Source organism: Carassius gibelio, chromosome B11, assembly GCF_023724105.1.
Source record: "Carassius gibelio isolate Cgi1373 ecotype wild population from Czech Republic chromosome B11, carGib1.2-hapl.c, whole genome shotgun sequence".
In the NCBI taxonomy this organism is placed as follows: domain Eukaryota; kingdom Metazoa; phylum Chordata; class Actinopteri; order Cypriniformes; family Cyprinidae; genus Carassius; species Carassius gibelio.
The window spans coordinates 3,832,277-3,859,571 of record NC_068406.1 but is presented as its reverse complement, the minus strand read 5'-3'; the positions used below and the strand labels follow the sequence as shown (position 1 = coordinate 3,859,571).

Here is a 27,295-nt window from a genome sequence, read left to right as displayed (position 1 = left end):
ATTTGTTAATATAATACAGTGAGATTTTAGAGCAAATACATACAGTTAGTATGTCTCTCTCATTGAATTCTTCTGTTGAAAATAACCAGACTTAACACACATGATGTGCATCAATTGTTTTAGACTCCTTGGCACCACACCAGTTTTGGTTAGGTGGGTCATTCTTTATAATAAATAGAGAACAAAAATGCAGGCAAAAAGAATATAACTAAATGAATGACTGCTATTAATAAATTTCTTTGAACAAGATCGATAATGTGCTTCACATTATTATTATTATTTGCAGCAGGCATGTTAGTAGGGTTCTGGTATATTGTATTCCCTTGTTTTATGTGCCTCTGTCTTCATGTATATTTGATATGTTAGAAATAAGGCTACTGTAATATAACCTCTCACCAGTGGATTTCACTGGAGGAAGCTTTATTATGGATTCTCCATTATTTGTCTGGATTCTCGTTCTGAAGGAACCCACTCCACTGGAGAGCAAGAGATGTAATGCTACATTACATCTAGATCTATTCAGAAGAATAAACATTTTACAAATTAGATGGAAGGAGGTTAATTATATTTTCAGCAAATGTTATTTTATTTATTTTAAAGCTGCAGTAGGTAACTTTGGTAAAAATTAATTTTTTACATATTTGTTAAAGCTGTCATTATCTCCTGACAGTAGAATATGAGACAGATAATCTGTGAAAAAAATCAAGCTCCTCTGGCTCCTCCCAGTGTCCTATTGCCATTTACAGGAATACATCGCTCCCGGTAAGAAGCAACCAATCAGAACTGCGGTCCGTAACTTTTTTATGTGTTCAAAATTTACAAAATGTATATAATATGCGAGTACACCATGAATCCATTTTCCAAACCGTGTTTTTAGCTTGTCCTGAATCACTAGGGTACACCTATAATAAGTGTTTATATTCAGACTATTTTAGATTGCTACAATGTCCTTCCGCAAGCCGCAAGCAGTTCTGTTTATTAACCGCTAGAGCGTCAAAAGTTACCAACTGCAAAATAATAGTAAAAGAATAAGACTGGCATAAGTATACTCATCTGGGAAAGGAACAATGCTTGAAGTGCAAGACAGGTGTAATCTATTGAGGGTCTACACACACCTTCCCTCATTTTAATTTACAAAGTTAGGGCCATCACTCTGCTTTTTTTATTTAATGGTTAAAAGTTTAGAGAAGGCAGTACAACAAGGTACTATTTTAAGACTTTACATTTATGCATTTAGCAAACACTTCTATCCAAAGCGACTTACAGTGCAGTATGTGTGTTCCCTGGGAACTGAACCCACAACCTTTTGTGTTGCTAACACAATGCTCTACCCCTGAGCCACAGGAACTTAATGTCAAACCGTCCAGGCTGAAGGACCACTTACACTTTATATCAAGAATGGATAACATAACAGCACCACAAACTAAGAACAGAACAAATAGTGATAAAATTGTGACGTGAAATAACATAACAATTAAAACACTACAGTAAAAGGGAAACTTAGCACCTGAATCACTTACGTCATGGTTAAGTGATAACGAACAGGCAACCATACCCAGCACACCTATCTAAACAAAAAATAGCATTCTTTAATGTAATCTCATAATCTCATTGGTTAAAATTGCAGCTCATTTGACTTATTCATATTACATCTAAAATATAACAATCCACAGGAAAATTTTATTTTAAGGTGTCCTTGTTAAACTTTACATGTACCTACTATTATAATACATGTAAATTATGCATAGTTACATGCAAGTAACCCTAAACCAAACCCTGATACTAACCCTAACCATAAAGTAAGTATGTTTAGTTAATTATTATTACTCAGTATTAAAATGTATAATTACACTGTAACAAAACACCTTAAAACAAAGTATAAACCAAACCACTGCCTTTATGTATGTATGTATGTGCTATAAATGGAATATCTAGAAAACATACCTAAAGTTCCTGTATATTACCATACTGGAAATTCATACCAACACAACAAACTAATTCACACTACTGGAACACCCACACCTACACTTCTAATATATGTGACTCTGGATCACAAAACCAGTCATAAGGGTCCATTTAAAAAAAAAAAAAAAAATGTTTTATACATCATCTAATACCTTTTTCATGAATGTATGGTTTGTTAGGATAGGACAATATTTGGCTGAGATACAACTATTTGAATATCTGGAGTCTGGGAGTGTTATAAAAAAATCTAAATATTGAGAAAATCGACTTCAACATTGTCCAAATGAAGTTCTTAGCAATGCATATTACTAATCAAAAATTATGTTTTGATGTATTTACAATATCAAATATCAATATATTTACAATAGTAGAACATTTACAAAATATCTTAATGGAACATGATCTTTACTTGATGTCCTAATGATTTTTTGGCATAAAAGAAAAATCGATAATTTTGACCCATACAATATATTTTTGGCTATTGCTACAACTATACCCCAGCGACTTAAGACTCATTTGGTGCTCCAGCGTCACATATATAAGATTACACACTGGCTATAAAATAAGCCATCTTGGAAAACTGTTTTGATATTTCACACTGATCAGGAGCATATGACCATGCTCTGATGTAAACAGGCTGCACACACATTCATTTCTATTCCACGTCTGGTTCACCACATGGGGGCGTCAGCAAGAACACTGTTGGGGAGACAGAAAGCACTGTTATCACTGAAGCTGTGTGAAACACACTGCAAGCAGTAACATTTCCAAATGCTTTTATTATGGTTGAAATGTGAACAAATCTGTGTTCCTGAAATACACAGACGTTAGCAGGCTTGATTTATTTCAAAGGTAAGCTCCTAAATCTGTGCATCATAATCACCTGAATACACTGTTGTTATGTTCAGAAAGCAGTAAAGTTTTGTCAGCAATGACACTGGAACATGGCTCCACTTCTAGGTCCTCTTGCTTTTTGTAAGGTGTTGGGTACAAACAAAGTTATATAAGTTTTTATTTGAATGTGCATACAGTAGTAACTGTGGACTATGTCGTTTTCCCCAAAAAAGTATTTGGACACTTGAGCCACAAATAAAAATTTGAAACTTTGTACATCTCAACAAACTTCTTTTAGAATATTAATTATGTTTATGGTTAGGGTTAGTAGAATGCACATGTACAGGCAAATTTACTCATAGAGCGTCTTTTTGGGGGACCACTAAATAAAATAAAATATTAGCAGATATTAATAGTAGACAGTCTGTTGATACTCTTGTGAGTGGTAGTTGGCAGTTGCAAATGTACCTATAGTTAAAAGAATGAAAAGATACATTGTTCAAAATATACACTTCCTGGTTGTCAATTTTCGTATGTTAATAAAAGATGAACAGTAGATATCCTGCAAGAATACCAATGTGAACTTGATGGAAACTGACTATGCATCCATGAAAAGTGTTTTAAAAAGTGTCTCTGAAGAATGAATCTCGTACTCATACTTTTGGTGCCATTGTATATTTTAAAATTGTAGTTATTAAAAGTTATTGCAAATAAAGCAAATAAATATTGCTAAATATTTGTAATAGATTTGCAGTTGTTGGAAATTGATAGATTTGGTTCGACTGATATTAGTACCACATCCTACTAAGCTTAATTCTGTTGTTCCTGCCACTCTTCTCTGTTCATTGGACTCGGTCAATAAATCCTGTTTCTTTTACTTGCTCCTGCTTCCTCACCCTTATTAACCGTTACAAGATTCTACAGAGTCTTCAGCTTCATTCATCGCACCCAAAGATAAATTGAAGTGCTTTACAACTATAGGACAGGAAGGGCTAAATAAACTTAGCACTGCATCTAAACCAACAACATGTTTATTAGATCCTGTACTCACTAAATTACTGAAAGTGTTGTTACCTGAAGCAGAAGAACTGCCTCTCAATATTATTAACTCATTGTTATCTTTAGGTCAGGTCCCAAAGCCATTCAAGCTGGCGGTTATTAAGCCTCTTATTTAAAAAACGCAACTAGATTCTAGTGAAATGGCAAATTAAAGGCCCATTTCAATTCTTCCATTTATGTCTAATATTTTAGAAAACGTTGTGTCTGCTCAATTTTGCTCCAAAATTATCTTTATGAAGAATTTCAAGAATTTGTTAGATTTCAAGCATCACCATAGCACAGAAACTGCACTTGTTAAAATGACAAATTACTTGCTTCTTCCGTCAGGTCAAGGCTGCATCTCGTTGCTAGTTTTACTTGATTTTAGTGCTGCATTCGACACCATAGATCATGACATACTCATAGATCGATTGCAAAATTTTACAGGTATTCAAGGACAGGTTTTAAGATGGTTTAGATCCTACCAGTCCGATCGCTACAACTTTGTTTATTTGAATGGGGAGTCATCTCATTTATCACCAGTAAAATATGGAGTGCCACAAGGATCTGTCCTATGTCCTCTGCTATTTTCAATATACATGTGGCCCCTTGGTAATATTATAAGAAAATATGTGATTAGTTTCCACTGTTATGCTGATGATACTCAACTATATACAGTGGGTACGGAAAGTCAGACACCCTTAATATTTTCACTCCTTGTTATATTGCAGCCATTTCCTAAAATCATTTAAGTTATTTTTTTCCTCATTAAATGTACACACAGCACCCCATTTTGACAGAAAAACACAGAATTGTTAACATTTTTGCAAATTTATTAAAAAGAAAAACTGAAATATCACATGGTCCTAAGTATTCAGATCCTTAGCTCAATATTTAGTAGAAGCACCCTTTTTGGGAAAGATGCCTCAAGTTTTTCACACCTGGATTTGGGGATCCTCTGCCATTCTGTCACGGTTGGTACACCGTGATCTCGGGGTGTTTGCACTTTGTGGTGTAGTCTGTGTGTTTCGCGTCTGCACTGATTAGTTTCTGGGCATCTCATCTCATCAGCAGCAGCTGTCACTTATTACTCATCCCCTATATATTGGCTTGTCTCACATCTTGTGTTTGTGAGATCGTTGTTTAATGCCGTTTACCCTGTTTGTCAGCTTCAGTGTTGTCTGCGTTGGATGTCTGTGTTTTCCCAGAACCTCATCCACTCTACGCACTACCACTCAGCTACAAACACTTTCCTTCGGCTCTATTCCCCGCAGTTCCTGTGCCATCCTCTCCTGCTGCCTTCTCACCGCCATCATCCGGATTCCTCACCTCCTCACCACCACCTTGGATTATCGTCGTCCCAGCCTCATTGTTCCCTCGTGTTTGTTTGTTTGTTTATTTTCATTAAAAACTGTTAACTCGCATTTGTTTCCAGCCTTTCCTTCATCCCACCATCACAGAACAATCTCACCCATAATGGAAGCAGCGAGCACCAACACCCTCACAGACTTCATGCACCACAGCGTCAAACGAAAGGATCAGCAGCAGGAGAGCATCTCGAACACCGGATGCACTCTCCAAGCGCTGGTGGCACAGGTGTCCGAGCTCACCCAGCAGATCCATCAGCTCACCTCTCCCACAGTGCCCATCGCACCGCCTGCACCGTCCGTCCCCCGGGAAACCCCCCAGGATCACTTCCGGCCAGAGCCGCGACTTCCAGCGCCTGAAAACTATTCTGGTGAGCCAGCATTTTGCAGAACTTTCTTAACCAAGTGTTCAATGCATTTTGCTCTACAGCCCCGCACCTTCGCCACCAAGGAATCAAAGGTGGCATTCACCCTCACGTTACTGTCGGGCAGGGCCGCGCAATGGGGGACGGTGGTGTGGGAGAATCAACATCCGTGTTGTTCCTCGTTCGACGCCCTCTCAGAGGAAATGAGAAGGGTATTCGACCGTGCTGCGGCCGGCAGGGAAGCCGCTCATCAACTCTCTGAAATCCGTCAAGGCTCCTCGTCAGTGACTGACTATTCCATCGAGTTCCGCACCCTGGCGGGCGCGTGCCAGTGGATCGAGTCCGCGCAGTGGGATCGATTCCTGCATGGGTTATCCGACCGTGTTCAGAAGGAAATCTACCTCTTCGAGCTGCCCCCCAAACTCAACGGACTCATAGACCTGGTTCTACAAGTGGATTCATGGATTAACCGGCTGGGTAGCCAGCCCAGTCCTACATGCCCTACCATCTCTCCTGCCAGGGGGTGCTCGAGTCGAGAGAACGAGGTCGGCCCCGTCGACGACCACAAGCCCATGCAGATGGGTAGAGCTCGGCTGTCCCGGAGGGAGAGGGAACGGTGGAGGTCCCAAGGACTGTATTTATACTGTGGAGGCTCAGCTCATAACATCTACTCATGCCCGGAAAAGAGCTAGCCCGGTAGTAAACTTGAGGCTACTATCGGGTGGGATTTCCACTGGGAAGTCCTCATCTACATCATCGACCCTCCTTCTGGTGAAACTGTGGTGGAGTATCCTTTTTTCTCATGGACTCCCCTGTTGCTCCCAATGTGTTAGGTCACCCCTGGTTAACCAAACATAATCCACGAGTGGTATGGGGTTCTAACACTGTCACATTGTGGAGTGAAAGTTGTCATGAGTCTTGTCTGGTTTCTGCTTGTGCTGTTGTCCCTGTTTCTGTCTTTCAGAAGGAGAACAGGGTTTTGCCAAACGTGCCCGTAGAGTATCTGGACCTGAAGGAAGTGTTCAGTAAGTCCCGTGCTGCTTCTCTTCCTCTGCATCGTCCCTACGACTGTGCTATAGATTTAGTGTCAGGTAAGTCTCCGCCTAAGGACAAGTTATACTCTCTGTCTATTCCTGAGAGGGAGGCCATGGAGAAATACATTTCTGATTCCTTAGCCTCTGGGTTCATCCGTCCTTCCTCTTCTCCAGCAGGGGTGGTATTCTTTTTTGTGGGTAAGAAGGATGGTTCCCTGTGACCTTGCATTGATTACCGAGAGCTGAACAACATCACGATAAAGAACACCTATCCTTTACCACTCATGTCTTCATGTCTTCAGCTTTCGAGAGGTTGCAGGGAGCATCCATATTCACAAAACTGGATTTACGTAATGCTTATCATTTTGTCTGCATCAGGAAGGGGGATGAATGCTGAATTGCTGTTGGTGTCGCTGTTGGACAGTGTTTTCTCTACTTCCTGTTGGCCTTCTGTAGCTAATCATAGCTCCGTGTAGCTGTTTTTATTTTATATTTTTTCTCTATAATCTTTCTTACTATCACTGTCTGTTTGTTTGTTTGTTTTTTAAGTTGTAAAATATAACTTAATTCACACCATATTTCTGATATTATCAATCAATCTCATCAGATTAACTTTGATCGTTCACTCTTCCGTGACTGCAGTACACCTGCAAAGCGTTAGCACCCGTTAGCTTGTCATTAGCGTTTTCTTTTCTCCTCTCCTCTCTCTCGCTCCAGTTTTTCACAAGTTCATCAAACAACCGCAGTAAGAATATTTCATCAAGCACGGTGAGTAATGGCTTCGCCTACTATCGTTATTTGCACCTCTTGCCACATGTACAGTTTATCTATCTCTGTCGCTGATGAGGGACTCACATGTGATAAATGCAGGGAAATAGTTAGGCTGACAGAGAAGATTTCAGAATTAGAGACATGCATCCAAACTTTAATTGAGGACAGTAAGAATGTTAGGGCTCTAGATACGGCTTTGGATGCGTCTAGCTCAGGGACTCCTGTACATTGTCCGGTTCCAGCAGAGCCCCTGCAGCAGGGCAACTGGGTGACGGTGAGGCAGCGTAGTCGTGGGTCAAAACACCGCTCTTCTGTTCCGATCAAAACATTAAACAGGTTCTCCCCACTCAGTGATGCACCCACTGAGAAACCTGATGAAAGTGCTCTAGTTATTGGTGATTCTATTGTACGGAACGTGAATATAGAGACACCAGCCACCATAGTCAAATGTTTACCGGGAGCCAGAGCGCCTGACATCTTGGCAAATTTAAAAGTGCTGGCTAATGCTAAACGTAAATATAGTAAGATTGTTATTCATGCCGGCGCTAATGATGTTCGAGTTCGCCAGTCGGAGATCACTAAAAATAACTTTAAAGAGGTGTGTGAACTTGCAAGCACGATGTCAGACACTGTAATATGCTCTGGTCCCCTCCCTGCTTACCGTGGTGACGAGATGCATAGCAGATTGTCATCACTCAATGGCTGGATGTCTAAGTGGTGCCCACAGAATAACATAGGTTTCATAGAAAATTGGACGAGCTTTTGGGGCAGACCTGACCTGTTTAAAAGAGATGGTCTTCATCCCTCCTGGGGTAGACTCTTCTGTCTAGAAATATGGCACATAGTCTTAGTGTTTATACTTGACTAACTGGTGTACTACTTGATCGCAATCTTTCCTTAGAAAGCCACGTTTCTAGCATTTGTAAAACTGCATTTTTCCATCTCAAAAATAAATCTAAATTACGGCCTATGCTCTCAATGTCAAATGCAGAAATGTTAATCCATGCATTTATGACTTCAAGGTTAGACTATTGTAATGCTTTACCTCTCCTTGAACTGTCACCTTATCGTGGTGGAGAGGTTAGAGTACCCGAATGATCCTGGGAGCTATGTTGTCTGGGGCTATATGCTCCTGGTAGGGTCTCCCAAGGCAAACAGGTCCTTGGTGACGGGCCAGACTAAGAACAGTTCATAAAACCCCTTATGGCAAAATTAAAATCAAGGACCGTGACGTCGCCCGGCATGGCGCAGCCGGGGCCCCACCCTGGAGCCAGGCCCGGGGTTGGGGCTCGTATGCGAGCGCCTGGTGGCCGGGCCTTCCCCCATGGGGTCCGGCCGGGCTTAGCCTGAAGGAGTGACGTGCGGCCGCCCTCCTGTGGGCTCACCACCTGGAGGGAGCGTAAGGGGCCGGTGCATAGTGGATCGGGCGACAGTCGTAGGCGAGACCCCCGACGACCCGATCTCTGGACACGGAATCTGGCTTTAGGGACGTGGAATGTCACCTCGTTGGCGGGGAAGGACCCTGAGCTTGTGCGGGAGGTCGAGAGGTACCGACTAGAGATAGTCGGGCTCACATCAACGCACAGCTTGGGCTCTGGAACCACACTTCTTGAGAGAGGCTGGACTCTCTACCACTCTGGAGTTGCCCATGGTGAGAGGCGGAGGGCTGGAGTGGGTTTGCTAATAGCCCCCCAGCTCAGCCGCCATGTGTTGGAGTTTACCCCGGTGAACGAGAGGGTCGCTTCCCTGCGCCTTCGAGTCAGGGATAGGTCTCTCACTGTCGTTTGTGCCTACGGGCCGAACGGCAGTGCAGACTACCCGGCCTTCTTGGAGTCTCTGGGAGGGGTGCTGGAAAGTGCTCCGACTGGAGACTCCGTCGTTCTACTGGGGGACTTCAACGCTCACGTGGGCAGTGACAGTGACACCTGGAGGGGCGTGATTCGGAGGAACGGCCCCCCTGACCTGAACCCGAGTGGTGTTCTGTTATTGGATTTCTGTGCTAACCACGGTTTGTCCATAACGAACACCATGTTCAAGCATAAGGGTTTCCATCAGTGCACGTGGCACCAGGACACCCTTGGCCGGAGGTCGATGATCGACTTTGTGGTCGTGTCATCAGACCTTCGGCCATATGTCTTGGACACTCGGGTGAAGAGAGGGGCGGAGCTGTGAACTGATCACCACCTGGTGGTGAGTTGGATCCGATGGCGGGGGAGGAAGCTGGACAGACTCGGCAGACCCAAACGTACTGTGAGGGTCTGTTGGGAACGTTTGGCCGAGCCCCCTGTCAGAGAGATCTTCAACTCCCACCTCCGGCAGAGCTTCGACCGGATCCCGAGGGAGTCTGGAGATATTGAGTCCGAGTGGACCATGTTCTCCACCTCCATTGTCGCTGCGGCTGCTCGGAGCTGTGGCCGTAAGGTCTCCGGTGCCTGTCGAGGTGGCAATCCCCGAACCCGGTGGTGGACACCGGAAGTAAGGGCTGCTGTCAAGCTGAAGAAGGAGTCCTATCGGGCCTGGATGGCTTGTGGGACTCCGGAGGCAGCTGACAGGTACCGGCAGGCCAAGCGGACTGCAGCCCGGGTAGTCGTGGAGGCAAAAACTCGGGCCTGGGAGGAGTTCGGTGAGGCCATGGAGAAGGACTATCGGTTGGCAAACTGTTCGACGCCTCAGGAGGGGGAAGCAGTGCCCTACCAACACTGTTTACAGTAGAGATGGGCACCTGTTGACCTCAACTGGGGATATCGTCGGGCGGTGGAAGGAATACTTCGAGGATCTTCTCAATCCCACCGACTTGTGTTCCGTTGAGGAAGCAGTGGCTGGGGACTCGGAGGAGCACTCGTCCATCACCCGGGCTGAAGTCATCGAGGTAGTTAAAAAGCTCCTCGGTGGCAAGGCACCGGGGGTGGATGAGATCCGCCCCGAGTACCTCAAGTCTCTGGATGTTGTGGGGCTGTCTTGGCTGGCACGCCTCTGCAACATCGCATGGCGGTTGGGGACAGTACCTCTGGACTGGCAGACCGGGGTGGTGGTCCCTCTTTTCAAGAAGGGGGACCGGAGAGTGTGTTCCAACTATAGGGGGATCACACTTCTCAGCCTCCCTGGGAAAGTCTATGCCAGGGTACTGGAGAGGAGAATTCGGCCGATAGTGGAACCTCGGATCCAGGAGGAACAGTGTGGTTTTCGTCCCGGTCGTGGAACACTGGACCAGCTCTATACCCTTTCCAGGGTGCTGGAGGGTTCATGGGAGTTTGCCCAACCAGTCCACATGTGTTTTGTGGACTTGGAGAAGGCATTCGACCGTGTTCCTCGCGACATCCTGTGGAGGGTGCTCCGGGAGTAGGGGGTCGGCGGCTCCCTACTTAGGGCTGTTCGGTCCCTGTACGACCGGAGCAAGAGCTTGGTTCGCATTGCCGGCAGTAAGTCAGACCTGTTCCCGGTGCATGTTGGACTCCGGCAGGGCTGCCCTTTGTCACCGGTTCTGTTCATAATTTTTATGGACAGAATTTCTAGGCGCAGCCAAGGGCCGGAGAGTGTCCAGTTTGGGGACCATATGATTTCGTCGCTGCTTTTTGCGGATGATGTTGTCGTGTTGGCATCCTCAGACCAGGACCTTCAGTGTGCATTGGGACAGTTTGCAGCCGAGTGTGAATCGGCTGGGATGAGAATCAGCACCTCCAAGTCCGAGGCCATGGTTCTCAGTCGGAAAAGGGTGGATTGCCCACTTCAGGTTGGTGGAGAGTTCCTGCCTCAAGTGGAGGAGATCAGGTATCTTGGAGTCTTGTTCACGAGTGAGGGAAGGATGGAACGTGAGATTGACAGACGGATCGGTGCAGCTTCTGCAGTAATGCGGTCGCTGTACTGGTCTGTCATGGTGAAGAAGGAGCTGAGCTGTAAGGCAAAGCTCTCGATTTACCGGTCAATCTACGTTCCTACTCTCACCTATGGTCATGAGCTGTGGGTCATGACCGAAAGGACAAGATCCCGGATACAGGTGGCCGAAATGAGCTTTCTCCGTTGGGTGGCTGGGCGCTCCCTTAGAGATAGGGTGAGAAGCTCGGTCACTCGGGAGGAGCTCAGAGTAGAGCCGTTGCTCCTCCACATCGAGAGGAGCCAGCTGAGGTGGCTCGGGCATCTATTTCGGATGCCTCCTGGACGCCTTCCCAGGGAGGTGTTCCAGGCACGTCTCAACGGGAGGAGGCCCCGGGGAAGACCTAGGACACGCTGGAGGGACTATGTCTCCCGGCTGGCCTGGGAACGCCTCGGGGTCCCCCCGGAAGAGCTGGAAGAAGTGGCTAGGGTGAGGGAAGTCTGGGCGTCTCTGCTTAGACTGTTGCCCCCGCGACCCGGCCCCGGATAAGCGGAAGATGATGGATGGATGGATGGATAATGCTTTATTGGGTGGTTGTTCTGCATGCTTGGTAAACAAACTACAGCTAGTCCAAAATGCAGCAGCAAGAGTTCTTACTAGAACCAGGAAGTATGACCATATTAGCCCGGTCCTGTCCACACTGCACTGGCTCCCTATCAAACATCGTATAGATTTTAAAATATTGCTTATTACTTACAAAGCCCTGAATGGTTTAGCACCTCAGTATTTGAATGAGCTCCTTTTACATTATACTCCTCTACGTCCGCTACGTTCTCAAAACTCAGACAATTTGATAATACCTAGAATATCAAAATCAACTGCGGGCGGCAGATCCTTTTCCTATTTGGCGCCTAAACTCTGAAATAACCTACCTAACATTGTTCGGGAGGCAGACACACTCTTGCAGTTTAAATCTAGATTAAAGACCCATCTCTTTAACCTGGCATACACATAACATACTAATATGCTTTTAATATCCAAATCCGTTAAAGGATTTTTAGGCTGCATTAATTAGGTAAACTGGAACCGGAAACACTTCACATAACACCGTACTTTCTACATCATTAGAAGAATGGCATCTATGCTAATATTTGTCTGTTTCTGTCTTATTCCGAGGTCACCGTAGCCAGTCCGTATCCAGATCAGAGGGTCACTGCAGTCGCCCGGATCCAGTACGTATCCAGACCAGATGGTGGATCAGCACCTAGAAAGGACCTCTACTGCCCTGAAAGACAGCGGAGACCAGGACAACTAGAGCCCCAGATACAGATCCCCTGTAAAGACCCTGTCTCAGAGGAGCACCAGGACAAGACCACAGGAAACAGATGATTCTTCTGCACAATCTGACTTTGCTGCAGCCTGGAATTGAACTACTGGTTTCGTCTGGTCAGAGGAGAACTGGCCCCCCAACTGAGCCTGGTTTCTCCCAAGGTTTTTTTCTCCATTCTGTCACCGATGGAGTTTCGGTTCCTTGCCGCTGTCGCCTCTGGCTTGCTTAGTTGGGGTCACTTCATCTACAGCGATATCATTGACTTGATTGCAAATAAATGCACAGACACTATTTAAACTGAACAGAGATGACATAGCTGAATTCAATGATGAACTGCCTTTAACTATCATTTTGCATTATTGAGACAGTGTTTTCCAAATGAATGTTGTTCAGTGCTTTGACGCAATGTATTTTGTTTAAAGCACTATATAAATAAAGGTGATTGATTGATTGATTGATGAATGGAAAACCACCTTTAATACCCCTAGAGGGCACTTTGTATAATTGGTGATGCCGTTCTGGCTCTCCAACTCGCCGGGGGTTTTCCAAGCACTTGTTAATGACGTGTTGAGAGATTAGGTAGATCAGTTTATATACGTTTACCTGGATGACATACTGATTTTTTCTTCATCTCTACAGGAATACGTTCAACATGTCAGACGAGTGCTCCAGAGGTTACTTGAGAATGGGCTTTTTGTCAAGGCGGAGAAATGCGTATTCCATGCAAAGTCTGTTCCCTTCCTAGGATATATTGTCTCGTCCGAGGGAATACGTATGGACCCTGACAAGGTTAAGGCTGTGATAGATTGGCCATCCCCAGATTCCCGTAAGGCCCTTCAGTGGTTTCTGGGGTTCGCCAATTTCTATCGGCATTTCATTTGCAACTTCAGCCAACTAGCCTCACATCTGACAGCCTTGACCTCCCCCAGTAGTCCGTTCAGGTGGTCAGACACAGCTGAGGCTGCGTTCGCTAACCTCAAGAGCCGCTTCGTTTCGGCTCCCATCCTTGTAGCCCCTGATCCCACTCGGCAGTTCGTGGTGGAGGTCGATGCGTCAGAGGTGGGGGTAAGAGCAGTGTTGTCCCAACGTGCTGCTTCGGACGATAAGGTACATCCTTGCGCGTTTTACTCTCATCGACTATCTCTTGCCGAACGTAATTATGACATTGGCAATAGAGAGTTGTTGGCCATCAAATTAGCATTAGAGGAGTGGCGTCACTGGCTGGAAGGTTCAGGGGTTCCCTGAACCGATCATAAGAATTTGGAGTACATTAGAACTGCCAAAAGACTCAATTCCAGGCAGGCTCGGTGGGCACTTTTTTTTCGGTCGTTTTGAGTTTACTTTATCGTACCGCCCAGGTTCCAAGAATGTCAAACCCGACTCTTTATCACACCTTTTTGAACCCTCCGCCCGCCCAGTGACTCCCGAGTGTATTTTACCTGAGAAGTTAGTGGTCTCAGCACTCGTATGGGAGGTCGAGTCAAAGGTCAAGACGGCCTTACAAGGGGTAATGTCTCCGTCCGGTTGTCCACCGAACCGTTTATTTGTGCCGGAGGAGTTAAGGTCCGAAGTTGTCCAGTGGGGTCATTGTTCTAATGTAGCTTGTCACCCAGGGATAAGTAGAACTAATGGGTTGGTTAGACAACGATTCTGGTGGCCAAGTATGGCTCATGACGTCCGCGATTTTGTTTTGGCTTGCTCAGTTTGCCCCAGTGGTAAGTCATCTAACTGACCTCCTGATGGGCTTCTTCAACCGTTGTCTGTCCCTTTGAGACCCTGGTCCCACATCGCTCTAGATTTTGTTACCGCCCTCCCACCCTCTAATGGCATGAAGTCGTTTTGACCATAGTGGACCGGTTCTCGAAGGCGGCACATTTCATTCTCTTGCCCAAATTACCTACAGCCAAGGAGACAGTGGTCACTGTCCTAGATCACATCTTTCGGCTTCATGGCCTCCCGGTAGACGTGGTTTCTGACAGGGGATCTCAGTTCATATCCAAATTTTGAAAAGAGTTTTGCAAATTGTTAGGTGAATCAGTTAGCTTGTCTTTGGGTTATCATCCCCAAAATAACGGACAATCTGAGCGAGCCAACCAAGATTTAGAGAGGACGTTGCAATGTTTGGTCTCCAAGAATCCTTCTTCCTGGAGTCAACAACTCTCTATGGTGGAGTACGCCCACAATTCGTTGCCAGTGTCAGCTACGGGCCTTTCTCCATTTCAGTGTAGTGTAGGGTACCAGCCACCAGTCTTTCCCAGTCTGGAATCTGAAGTCGCGGTCCCCTCCGCTCATGTCCCCTCCAGAGATGCGCAATTGGGTTAAAGTTATGGCTCTGGCTGGGCCATTCAAGAACAGCCACAGAGTTGTTGTTTAGCCACTCCTTTATTTTATCTGTTTGCTTAGGGTCATTGTCTTGTTGGAAGGTGAACCTTCGGCCCAGTCTGAGGTCCTGAGCAATCTGGAGAAGGTTTTCATCCAGGATATCCCTGTACTTGGCCACATTCATCTTTCCCTCGATTGCAACCAGTCGTCCTGTCCCTGCAGCTGAAAAACACCCCCACAGCATGATGCTGCCACCACCATGCTTCACTGTTGGGACTTTATTGGACAGGTGATGAGCAGTGCCTGGTTTTCTCCACACATACCGCTTAGAATTAAGGCCAAAAAGTTCCTGGGCCCGTATTCATTAAGAATCTTAATGCAAAATGTAGCTCCTAGTGACAAAATTCTAAGAAAATTTTTAGAAAAGTTTACTCTTAAAATTAAAGAAAAAATCCTAGTAAAGAAAAAAGTAATTCAGAAAGCATCTTAACCCTTAAAATAGGTCTTAAGGTCAAACTTGTCAGGAGCACAGACGAGGACTTTTAAGAGGCTTAAGAGTTTCTTTAGCAGAGGAGAATCAGGGGGAATGAACCGTTAATAGTTTGTGCTATACGCTCCCATGTCTGCTTCTTGTCCCTTGCTGTGACACCCGGCCCGAATTTTCCTTTAAGAATGGCCTTGTGTTCATCCAATAACTGGGCTAATAGTAAAAACTGTTCCTCTGTCCAGTTTAGCTTTTATCGCCCTTCTTGGTTTTGATTCCATGTTTGATACATTAAAACCGGTCAAATAGGAAAAATTATGCATGTAAATTCAAAATAAGAATTAGAATAGACACTATACTTAAAATCACTCTTTTATTTTTCTTCTTGGACAACCAACCAATCACAGTCTTCAAAAGATTGTGTCATACATAGCAACGGGATGAAAGTTTTTGTCTTCTCCTTACTCAGAGTTGCTCTCAGATCGGTCCCGAATCGCTCTAAAGCTAAGACTCCTACGTAAAAGTTTTTAAGCTAAATTAAGAGTTTTCTGAGAGGATTCTTAGAATCTTTATGAATACGGGCCCTGGTGTTTTTTTTAGCAAACTCCATGCAACTTTCATGTGTCTTGCACTAACTAACTGACATGCACTGTGAGCAGTAAGGCCTTATATAGACAGGTGTGTGGCTTTCCTAATCAAGTCCAATCAGTATAATCAAACACAGCTGGACTCAAATGAAGGTGTAGAACCATCCCAAAGATGATCAGAATAAATGGACAGTTAAATATATGAGTGTCACAGCAAAGGGTCTGAATACTTAGGACCATTTGATATTTCAGTTTTTCTTTTATAATAAAACTGCACATATGTCAACAATTATGTGTTTTTCTGTCAATAATGGGGTGCTGTGTGTACATCAATGAGAAAAAATATATTTATATATTTTAGCAAATGGCTGCAATATAACAAAGAGTGAAAAATTTAAGGGGGTCTGAATACTTTCCGTACCCACTGTATCTCAATGAGACCAGATGAAACTTCAAAATTCTAAATCACACAAAATCTTGTAGATTACAGTTTGCAACTAGATGGATGTACTGTTACTTTCTCTACAGTCAAAAATCTGGGTGTTATATTAAACAGCAAATTGTCCTGCATCTTCAATAATCAAGCTACAGGTAGTCCAAAACACATAAACTGACAGTCACCACTGATAAGCTACTAATAAATATGGTAGAAACTTAATTTTCTGTAAAGTTTATTTGCAATGAGTTGTATCGTAAAAAGCACTATACAAATAAACTGGAATTGAATTGAATGGAATTATTTGTTTCTCACTAATAAGTTAATTGATAATGACTAATCAATAAACATCAGGTGATCATAATTAATCAATCTACAGTTTAAGATCAAAGATTTATTATTGGGAACAATAGCAGACCGGACAAAAAAAAAAAATAATAATAATAAAATAATAATAATAAATAAATTCTATTCACAAACATTATACATTGTGCTATTGTTACAATTAATTAGTTTTGTCATATAATATGTTTGTCAATTACTATATAATCATTGCTACAGACCAACCTCTGGGTTTAACCTTTGTTACTTACCCTCATATTGATTTCATTATCCTTTTGGCTTTGCTCTGCTGACACATGAAAGCTGGATTGTTCATGATCTGGCACACATAAAGTATGTTCAGAAAAAGAATCTTGCAGTGGATTTTCTTCAACTGATGGAGGGCTATCAATGCTAGCTGCAAGAGATAAGAAAAATATATCACTACAATATACTGTATATTTACAAAATGAATTTGTAGGCCTATGCCTACATAATGTTTAAGAGAAACCACGCAACTGACATGTTGGAGTAGCTGCAGCCTCAGCCCACTTAGCATCTGTCTCTGTGTCTAGTCTCAGCTCCAGCACATGGATATGATCTAAGAGCTCCTGTTTGTGAATAAAACACCTCCAGTCAGCATAGCATCAGATGAGATAGCACCAGTCAGAAATAAGAATGATTTCACCTCTTTCTCCAGCTGATGCTGCTCTTGTTCCTTCTGCAGGGCTCTCAAACTGGCTCTCAGTTCCTGTACGTTTTACACACATGATTCAATAATATCCAAAGACTACAGTGAAAACTTCATGCATATAATGTTAATAAAGTCACCCTGGATGTCTTTAACTACTGTTACTGTTGAAGTTCCAGCAAGGTAACAGCTTTCCATTCCTTTCTTTTAACAAACTCCCAATTAAAATTGCTATAGAAATCTCCTTTTGTCTTAATACCAAATGAATCCTGTTTAATATGTTGCAGGCTTGGGTACATATATTTGCTTCCCATGCATCAAATTGCTTTCGATGCTGACTGAAGTATGATAAAACTTGTAGTATTTTTGACCACTTGAGGTCAAAGAATCAAATAAATGTTGATCACTCATGTCATTATCCCTTTAAGAATATCTTATTAATCAGTTTAACCAGTGTGCCTGGTATCCACTAACATGAATGATGAGGGGGAAAACATTTCTGTAAACATATACATATATTGTTTTTAAATCTATTTTGGTCAGCTTATTTACAAGCTTTTTAAAGCAACTCTTGCTTAATACTGGTGTTGCTCCAAGACCAGTAACCTGACCCACATATGAGCTGGCTATCCAAAAAGCTCTGACTGATGTCAAAGTTTAATTATAGGCCATGCATGCGTCACTGAGTATTTACCCGGTTACAGTCCTTCTCGTTCCCCAGCTCTACTTCCAGTTTTTCTCGCTCGGTTCTCTCCTCATGGAGCCACTCTTCCTTCTTCTGAAGCTCACGGCTCAGTTTCTGAATACGATCCTTATCCAACTTTAATAAGAGAGAGCACAGAGATTGAGAATCACATAATGTACTCATTAGTTGTGTTGTGGCTGGGCTGATAAAAGTGGCAATAGTAGTGTGTGAGAGAAAGATTTCTTATTATAACGTTATAACTCTCTCTTACCTCTGCACTTTGTCTTAAAGTGTCCCTCTCCTGGGCCCAGGTGGCTTGCCCCTCACGCAGTGACAGGTTGGCCTGGGACAGTTGTAAACTCATCTGTGCAGACTGAAGTCTGACCTGATGCAGCTCTGCATGACTGTGACTCTGCAAGGAGCCCAGTTCACTCAGGTCCCTGCGAAGGGCCTCAGTGCTACGTTCACTAGCCTCCAGGCGCTCCTGCAAGGTCCGCAGCTCAGCATGTGCCTGCTCATTCTCTATCTGGAGAGAAAATGTTAATTCACGTTAACCACGTAATCTACTCCATTTAATACTATTTAGTTAAAATTGTAAAAACAAATGAGTTATTCATAATTATTTCACAGAATGCAGAAAATATTCCAGTGTAGATTTATAAAATGGTTATGCTGAATACAACAATTTATTTTAATTCACCTGCAAGTATTTCTTCTCCTTTTCTTCATCTCCCCTTTGTGTGGTCATCTTTTTAACTCTTTCCTTCATTCTGCACAGAAAAATGTATGTTTTCTCTTTTCCTTAAAAACTATTTTATTTAATCAGTTGGTTAAAATTAAGAGAAATTAACAGTCCATGAACAAAGAATAACTGTATCATAGTGAAGATTGGCATGAGTCCTAAATTACCTCTCAAGCTCGGCCTCTATGTCTTGTTTTTGTTGAGACAGAGTGGCAGCATCCTGTTGGAGTTCTTTGATTTGCTGATGATTTTCATCTCTCTCTGCTAGCAGCCCACTACATTCAGCAGCTATGTTTTCATGAGTGCTTTGCACATCCTGATAGTAAATATACCAGTGTTTAAAGTTTCATATACAATAGGTTTTTGTGTCGTAATTTTTTCTGATTAGTGGTGATCCAGAAACATGACCAAAAATTGGATTCTACCTTTTGTTTTTGCTGGAGTTCCTCAATTATTTCAGTACTTTGCCTCAGGTTGCTTTTAAGCTCATCAATCTGACTCTTCATTTCATGTTTTACTCTTTCAAGCTCATGTTTTTCAGCTTTCCATCTTTCCCTTTCTGTCTCGGCCTCAGCATCAGTAGACTCAAACCTCTTACGCAGATCATGTAACTCACGTTGACATCCTTCTAAGAGATCCTGTAGAAATACCAGAAATAATTTAAAACATATGCAGGTAATTAGTCAAATAACATTTTGTACAGTATGAAAGATACGACTGGCCTAAAATGTTTTCAGACACTAACGTCACACTTAAAATATTCAATGTCATTTCTAAATACAGTAACATTTATACAGAACATATCTGTTATTTAAATTATACCAGAAATAACTCCACCTTTCCCCTTAAGTTTACACAATTGTGCTAAAAGGGTAACAATGACAGGTGTAGTTTCCACTAATAATTAGAAATGATTTCATAATTTAAAGCCTACCAAACTTTGTTTTGTTATTGTTTTGCTATCATTTTGTTATGTGTTGCATACATTTTTAAATTCCGATTGGTGTCCAAATCTTAATTATGGTAATTAAAAAGCTGTTATGGTCGAATCTGTTCTGGTCTCTTCTGTTGAAGAATGCCCCACCTGCAGGATCAGAGCCTTTGGCACCACCACCAGCAGGTCATCTCCCCCCACCTCTTCATCGCCATTTTTGTCCTGCTCTAGTGTAACAAGTTCATCCAGAGGTTTTGGAGCACAAAAAGTAAACTGAGAACTGACTGCACATATCTCGTCACGTTCATCCACATAAGCAAACTGATATGCCTCCCTACCAGGTTTTGGCAGATAAGATGCTGAAAGATGGCAGGAAGAGTGGAATAAAGATCAGAAGACCAAAACACGTGACAAACATAAACAGCTTGATACAGCCTTAACGATGTCAGGCACTTGCAGTTGTGTTGCAATAGCTATAAAGTTTCAGATGGCAACTGAATGTTCTTGTTCTACTAAGAACTGCAGTTGTTATTGCACTTGCTGTTTGTGCTGGTGCTGGACATACGACAACATTAATGCATTTATACATGTATCAAACTATAGGTTACTGCAGTATTTCCCAATCCTGAAGGCACACCAACACTACACACTTTTAAATCTAAAACAATTAATTAAAACACTATTTGAGGGGACTGTTACATGCTTAATTAGACTAATAATAATGGTTATTTAAAGTAATGTGTTTGCTACATTAATTAAATAGAATGGAGGTTACTTTAAGGGTTTGGAACAGGAAGTGATGTTGACACTTGAATGTTTTCAGACAGTTCAGTGATGTAAAAGAGTTTGACAAGAACAATACAAATGAAGGTAACACTTTATTTTAAATAAAAAATAAATAAATTTTAACCGTAAAATAAAGTGTTAACAAAATAAAATAAGCTCAAATATGAGTCATCTTCACAGACAGAACAACTAGTAACGAGGATGGTAGATGATTTTCCTGTGTTCCCATTATCTCCCCCAAGCCTCTTTTTTGCCCCATCCAGGTGAGCCTATGGTCCCATGGGAGCAATGGAAAACATCCCTTGAAATGTATCTGTAAGCAATGGGCCCAGATACTATACCAATGAAGCTCAAAATGGCATACTCCTTCACTGTCTTGGTGCCAAAAGACAGCATGTTTTTTGCACACTCTGAGATGATCAAGCCACTGAAATAACACTGTTAAATCAACACTTAGGCAACACTTAGGCACCTCACCGTAGGCACTACAATTCCCACTAGCCTTGTCCCTTCATCACAGTAATTGCACTCCTGTTAATTGCACCAGGTGCCTTCAATTATTAGTCATTAGCCTCCCTATATTTACCAGTCTTTTGGTAGATAGCACCAGCACCACGAGGCAAGATGGAAGCCAGCCCAGCACCACACCACAAGGTGGTCGCCAGCCCAGTGCCACGATGCAAGATGGCCGCCAGCCTAGCGTCCATCATGGGCCAGCTCAGTGCCACTGCCCATGATGGCCGCAAGTCCAGCGCCACTGCCCAAAATGGCCGCCGGACCAGTGCCACTGCCCAAAATGGCCACCGGTCCAGTGCCAAGGCTCAAGATGGCCACCGGTCCAGAGTCATGGCACAAGATGGCTGTTTGTCCAGCACCTCTGCACAGAATGACAGCCACAGTTGACCCTCCAGAGTGAAGTCAGGTTCCCGTTGACCCTCCAGAGTCGAGTCAGGTTCCCGTTGACCCTCCACAGTTGAGTCAGATTCCCTTTGACCCTCCAGAGTCAAGTCAGATGCTCACTGACCCTCCAGAGTTGAGTCAGGTGCTCAGTGACCTTCCAGAGTCAGGGCTAGTCACCGTTCACCTTCCAGAGTCAGGGCTAGTCACCATTGACCTTCCAGAGTCAGGGCTAGTCACAGTTGACCTTCCAGAGTCAGGGCTAGTCACCGTTGACCTTCCAGAGTCAGGGCTAGTCACCGCTCACACTCCGGAGTCAAGCCAAGTCCCCGGTGAAATTCATGGACAAGTGCAAGTCACCAATGATCTTCATGGGCAAAGTCCAGTCACCAGTATTCTTCATGAGCAAGGTCAAGTCACCGACTACCTTTATGGGCAAAGGCAAGTCAGCATTGATCTTCCCCCTGATCTTCCGCCGGTCCACCTCCCTCCTGGGTTCCTTGTCTTTGTCTTTCTCTCTGTTTCCCTCTAAGGACCTGGCCCTCCGTCCCTCCCCCTGATCCTCCGCCGGTCCACCTCCCTCCTGGGATCCTTGTTTTTGTGTTTGCATTTCTTGTCTCTGTTTCCCCATGTTACCTGGTCCTTTTGTCTCTGTTTTCCCATTTTACCCCTTAGCAGCTTGTTCAGGACTGTAATCCATGTCTTGTAACAAGGATAACTGGCCCAATTGGGTCTTTGCCTTTGCCAACTAATACTTTGTAGCACATTCAGCTTGATATCTGTGATGAACTCTGTGATGTGCCCTGCCATTTATATTACCATATGGTAGTTTATAATCTACACTCAAATAGGCAAAAGAGGTTGCACTGTAGGCTTTATCACGTCCAGTTCCATCACTGATTTGCTTTTTGCATCAAGTTGCTCTTTGCCAGCTGGGGCCTGCCAAAGAACTTGACAACTGACAATGGCCCTCAACTAGTATTTGCTGAGTTTGCCAGTTACATCCACAGCAAAATAATTTACTATCACTCTCAGTCAAATAGGGGCGTAGGGAGATTTAATCAGTCACAGAAAATTGGTCTGAGAGCTTACTTGGCTCAAGACAGCTCTTTTTTAACAAGGCTTTGTTTCAGACTCTTCTACACTACAGAGTTACTCAACATGCCACAACTGCAGACTTCGCCCTCCTATTTTTCACAGTGAAAATCCAGTGGTGTAAGCCAGGATAAGTGGACAACAGCTCAAAGCACAGGGCATATATAATGCAAAGAAAAAGTCCCTGATTTCCAGAATTATCCTTCTGAACTGGGTGTGGGTTCAGCTGCCACCCAAGAAAACATGTTCACACTTTCCAGCTATCTGATGGTTTCTGTTGACATGCCAGTTATTTGAGGAAAGTACTGTGCCCTCCTGGTGTGCTTCACACCCAAGTTCTTTATGCCCTCTGCCCCTAGCACAGCATCTGGTGACTCCGGAAGAAATGTTTTCGTACATTGCTCACTGGAAGGGGAGGGGAAATGTGGCAGGCTAGTTAGACTAATAATCTGATAGATTATGAAATAGAATGAACAGTGGTTACTTTAAGGGTTTGGAACGTGAAGTGACTCTGACACTTAGTTTTCACACAAATTAGATATGGTAAAGACGAGAACAAAACAAATCAAAATAAGCTCAAGCACCAGTTGCCTTTACAGACATAACAGGGATGGCCATTTGTAGTGGTGTCCAAAACATCACTGAGTGCACTCATTCAATCTGCATAATGCACTGCAATAGTGGGTGTACAACTGATGTACACTCAATGGCTAGATAATACCCATAACGCACTGTGAGGGTTGTGCAAATATACATATATAAAATTGTTAAATTAAGGTTCATACATTCAGTACAGACCAAAAGTTTGGATACACCTTCTCATTGAATGACTATGAAAATTGTAGAATCACACTGAAGGCATCAAGGGCTATTTGGCCAAGAACGAGAGTGATGGGGAGCTGCGCCAGATGACCTGGCCTCCACAGTCATCAGACCTGAACCCAATCGAGATGGTTTAGGGGTGAGCTGGACCGCAGACTGAAGGCAAAAGGGCCAACAAGTGCTAAGCATCTCTCTGGGAACTCCTTCAAGACTGTTGGAAGACCATTTCAGGTGACTACCTCTTGAAGCTCATCAAGAGAATGCCAAGAGTGTGCAAAGCAGTAATCAAAGCAAAAGGTGGCTACTTTGAAGAACCTAGAATATGACATATTTTCAGTTGTTTCACACTTTTTTGTTATGTATATAATTCCATACATAATTCCACATGTGTTAATTCATAGTTTTGATGCCTTCAGTGTGAATCTACAATTTTCATAGCCATGAAAATAAAGAAAACTCTTTGAATGAGAATGTGTGTCCAAACTTTTAGTCTGTACTGTACATACTAGTTTTCATGATAGATTTTAAGACAAATGTTTTCATTAACCATGGAGCTGCCAGTTTGCTAAGTTTCAAATTATTATTGAACAGCAAGCTCAAACTATGCTAAAGCAACAGCCCTTCCAACAGACTCTGTGTCCGAATTCACTTAGTGTCTGAATCCATTCACTTCTTTAACTGGACTTTATTAATGGATTATTGTAGGGCATAGTGGAAGAGGGTATGGGGGTGATTTCGAACACATCCCATTACTTGAAAATGGATGGGTTGGATAAGGGAAATATCCAAAATTGGTACTTATGTGCCTTCAGGAACACGGTTCAGAAACAGTGGGTTACTGTATATAAAGAAACACAAATAAAATAGTATATTATATAACAATTATAAACATACAATGAAAAGCCACACAACAGTTTGCATCTGTTCCTGTTTGGTACCCTTCTGGTGCTAGAGCCCAAGCAAAAGTGTAGTAATCATTCACTGTCAGCCATCCCACCTGTGAAAAAAGATACAACACTTGTTAAAATTACAAATGACCTGCTTCTTGCGTCAGATCAAGGCTGCATCTCATTTCTAGTTTTACTTGATCTTAGTGCTGCGTTCGACACCATTGATCAGGGATAGGCAACTCCGGTCCTGGAGGGCCACTATCCTGCAGAGTTTAGCTCCAACCCTAATAAAACACACCTGAACAAGGCAATCAGTGTTTTCGGGATTACTAGATAGATACAGGCAGGTGAATTTTTATGAGGGCTCAAGCTAAACTCTGCAGGATAGTGGCCCTCCAGGACCGGAGTTTCCTATCCCTGCCATAGATTATGACATACTTTTGTTTAAGATTGTTTACAAAACTGTACAGGTATTCAAGGGCAGGCTCTAAGATGGTTTAGATCCTACCTGTCCGATCGCTACCATTTTGTTTATTTAAATGGGGAGTCATTTCATTTATCATCAGTAAAATATGGAGTACCACAAGGATCCGTCCTAGGTCCCTTTCTATTTTCAATATACATGTTGCCCCTTGGTAATATTATTAGAAAATACGGAATTAGCTTCCACTGTTATGCTGATGATACTCAGCTATACATCTCAACGAGACTAGATTCAACTTCTAAATTATCTAAGCTAGCAGAGTGTGTTAAAAATTTAAAAGACTGGATGACAAATAATTATCTCCAATTAAATTTGGATAAGACAGAGATATTAATTATTGGACCAAAAAACACTACACAGAATCTTGTAGATTACAATTTGCAACTAGACGGATGTACTGTTATTTCCTCTACAGTCAAAAATCTGGGTGTTATATTAGACAGCAACTTGTCTTTTGAAAATCATATTTCCCATGTTACAAAAACTGCATTCTTCCATCTTAGAAACATTGCCAAGCTATGAAACATGTTATCTGTTTCTGATGCAGAAAAGCTAGTTCATGCATTTATGACCTCTAGACTGGACTACTGTAATGCACTTTTAGGTGGTTGTCCAGCATCTTCCATAAACAAGCTACAGGTGGTCCAAAATGCAGCAGCTAGAGTCCTTACCAGGTCAAGAAAATATGATCATATTACCCCAATTTTACAGTCTCTGCACTGGCTACCTATTAAGTTCTGCATCAGTTACAAATTATCATTACTTACCTATAAGGCCCTAAATGGTTTAGCTCCTGCGTATCTAACTAGCCTTCTACCACGTTACAATCCATCACGCTCCCTAAGGTCACAAAACGCTGGATGTTTGGTAGTTCCTAGGATAACAAAGTCCACTAAAGGAGGTAGAGCTTTTTCACATTTGGCTCCCTAACTCTGGAATAGCCTTCCTGATAATATTCAGGGTTCAGACACACTCTCTCTGTTTAAATCTAGATTAAAAACACATCTCTTTCGCCAAGCATTCGAATAACGTACCTCTTAAATTGTGAGTGTAGTTGCATCTGATCAAATGCACATTCTTATCCTTTAGCTTGGCTTAAACTAATTAATTTTACTTTGTTGGATCAGCAGCTATGCTAATGATGTCTATATTTGTTTCTATGTTTTGCCACAGGATTTACACAAGCTCCAGTCTGGATCCAGAACACCTGAGAATAGATGATGCTGACCCTCAGAGGACCTCAGATGATGCTAACCCTGAATCAACAAACAGAACTAACAAATATTGCTACAAGTGTGACTGCATCATATAATAATTATTAATTATTAATAATATTAATAGTGTTTCTTCGTCTGGCTGACTAAGTCTTGTATTATTTTTTCTAAAAATCCTGTCATACATGCACAAACTGACATGTCACCACTTATAAGCTACTACTACATATTGTAGAAACATAATTTTCTGTAAAGTAAATAAATACAGTGTTTAATTCAGTACAGGAGTTACCTTAAAAATACCTATCCAGTCATAACTGCTCCAGCTGTGATGACTGCTTATAGTGTAGCGACAATCCACCCTTGACTGTGAGAAATAGCTCTTGGAAACATCTCGGAAAGTCACAGTTCTCTTTTCCTCCATAACAATGGTTATAAATCAGGTCATATGACTGCACTGACAAAGAAATCCGTCAAACACTGTGCAAAAAAAAAACAACAAAAAAAGTATCAGTATTGAAGACCACAACACTGCTGTCCAGTGCTTCAAAATAACTAAAGTGACTGGAAATGTGAATCAACACAATCATGTTTGTGTAGTCAACTATATTTAGTGTCTTTCCATTAAACTAAAGCAATGCTTGATACTGCATATGACTGCTATTAGATTTCCATGTGTTGTGAAACTGCATGAGAGTGGGGTAACAGCATTCTTTCTTTGAATGTTTACTCAGAAGTAGCTGTCAAGTCAAATAGCCTGTACTCTTCATTGCTTGATGATCTTCAACATTTCTAATCTTTTAATTCAATCATATGCACTTAAATATAAAATATAACCTTTGGGGCTTTTACACTTTTTTATCCATTGTAGTTTTCAGATAAAAAAAAAACAAACAAACAATAAAACAAATATATATTATATATAAATAGATAAATAGATATTGACACCTTAATATGTCAGTGAATGTCTTATTGATGATCTTTCCAGTAAGTCAAATGTCACTCATTTCACACATTCATTTACATTAGGTAGACAGTTTCTCACAAATTAATTTACATTGGAATCAAGCCATACATTTTTCTAAATATATATGCTCACTAGGAATTAAACCTATGATTTTGGGTTTGGATGTTCTACCAATTCAGCTACACAAACTTTAATCATGAACAGCAGAAAATTAACATTAACAAATTATGTTAATCATTAACAAATGAACAATATATTTCTTTTTTGTCTACATTTACAATGTCAGTGCAACAACATAGTTAAAATACCAGCACAAATTTTACACTTACCTTAATACAAAATTAGGTTTATCGAAGAATCAGATCACCTGAGGGCTTCCAGGTCCTTGTATGAGTGCCTATGATCTTGATGAGACTTAAGTTG

The 27,295-nt window shown here is 42.4% G+C and overlaps 1 protein-coding gene and 1 long non-coding RNA gene across 4 annotated transcripts in view; one reads left to right on the top strand and one right to left on the bottom strand.

Moving 5' to 3' along the window:
• Positions 1-27,295, top strand: part of LOC127968154 (uncharacterized) — a 146,954-nt gene that overhangs the window by 68,638 nt on the left and 51,021 nt on the right. The gene's annotated exons all lie outside the window — the stretch shown is intronic.
• On the bottom strand, positions 1,131-27,295 carry calcoco1b (calcium binding and coiled-coil domain 1b). 3 transcript variants are annotated; one of them, XM_052569067.1, is made up of 14 exons: positions 27,202-27,295; positions 26,198-26,385; positions 24,212-24,314; positions 19,868-20,076; positions 19,209-19,421; positions 18,951-19,099; positions 18,742-18,811; positions 18,313-18,567; positions 18,051-18,176; positions 17,354-17,416; positions 17,189-17,276; positions 16,938-17,083; positions 2,849-2,934; positions 1,132-2,664 (listed from the first exon to the last, which is right to left on the bottom strand). In XM_052569067.1, exons 2-14 carry the CDS (start codon positions 26,327-26,329, stop codon positions 2,637-2,639), a joined length of 1,668 nt encoding a protein of 555 aa, XP_052425027.1. In that variant the 5' UTR covers positions 26,330-26,385; positions 27,202-27,295; the 3' UTR covers positions 1,132-2,636. The 3 variants fall into 3 exon arrangements, with proteins under 3 accessions (XP_052425028.1, XP_052425027.1, XP_052425029.1); XM_052569068.1 differs by lacking the exon at positions 2,849-2,934 and having other exon boundaries at positions 1,131-2,664; XM_052569069.1 differs by lacking the exon at positions 1,132-2,664 and having other exon boundaries at positions 2,907-2,930.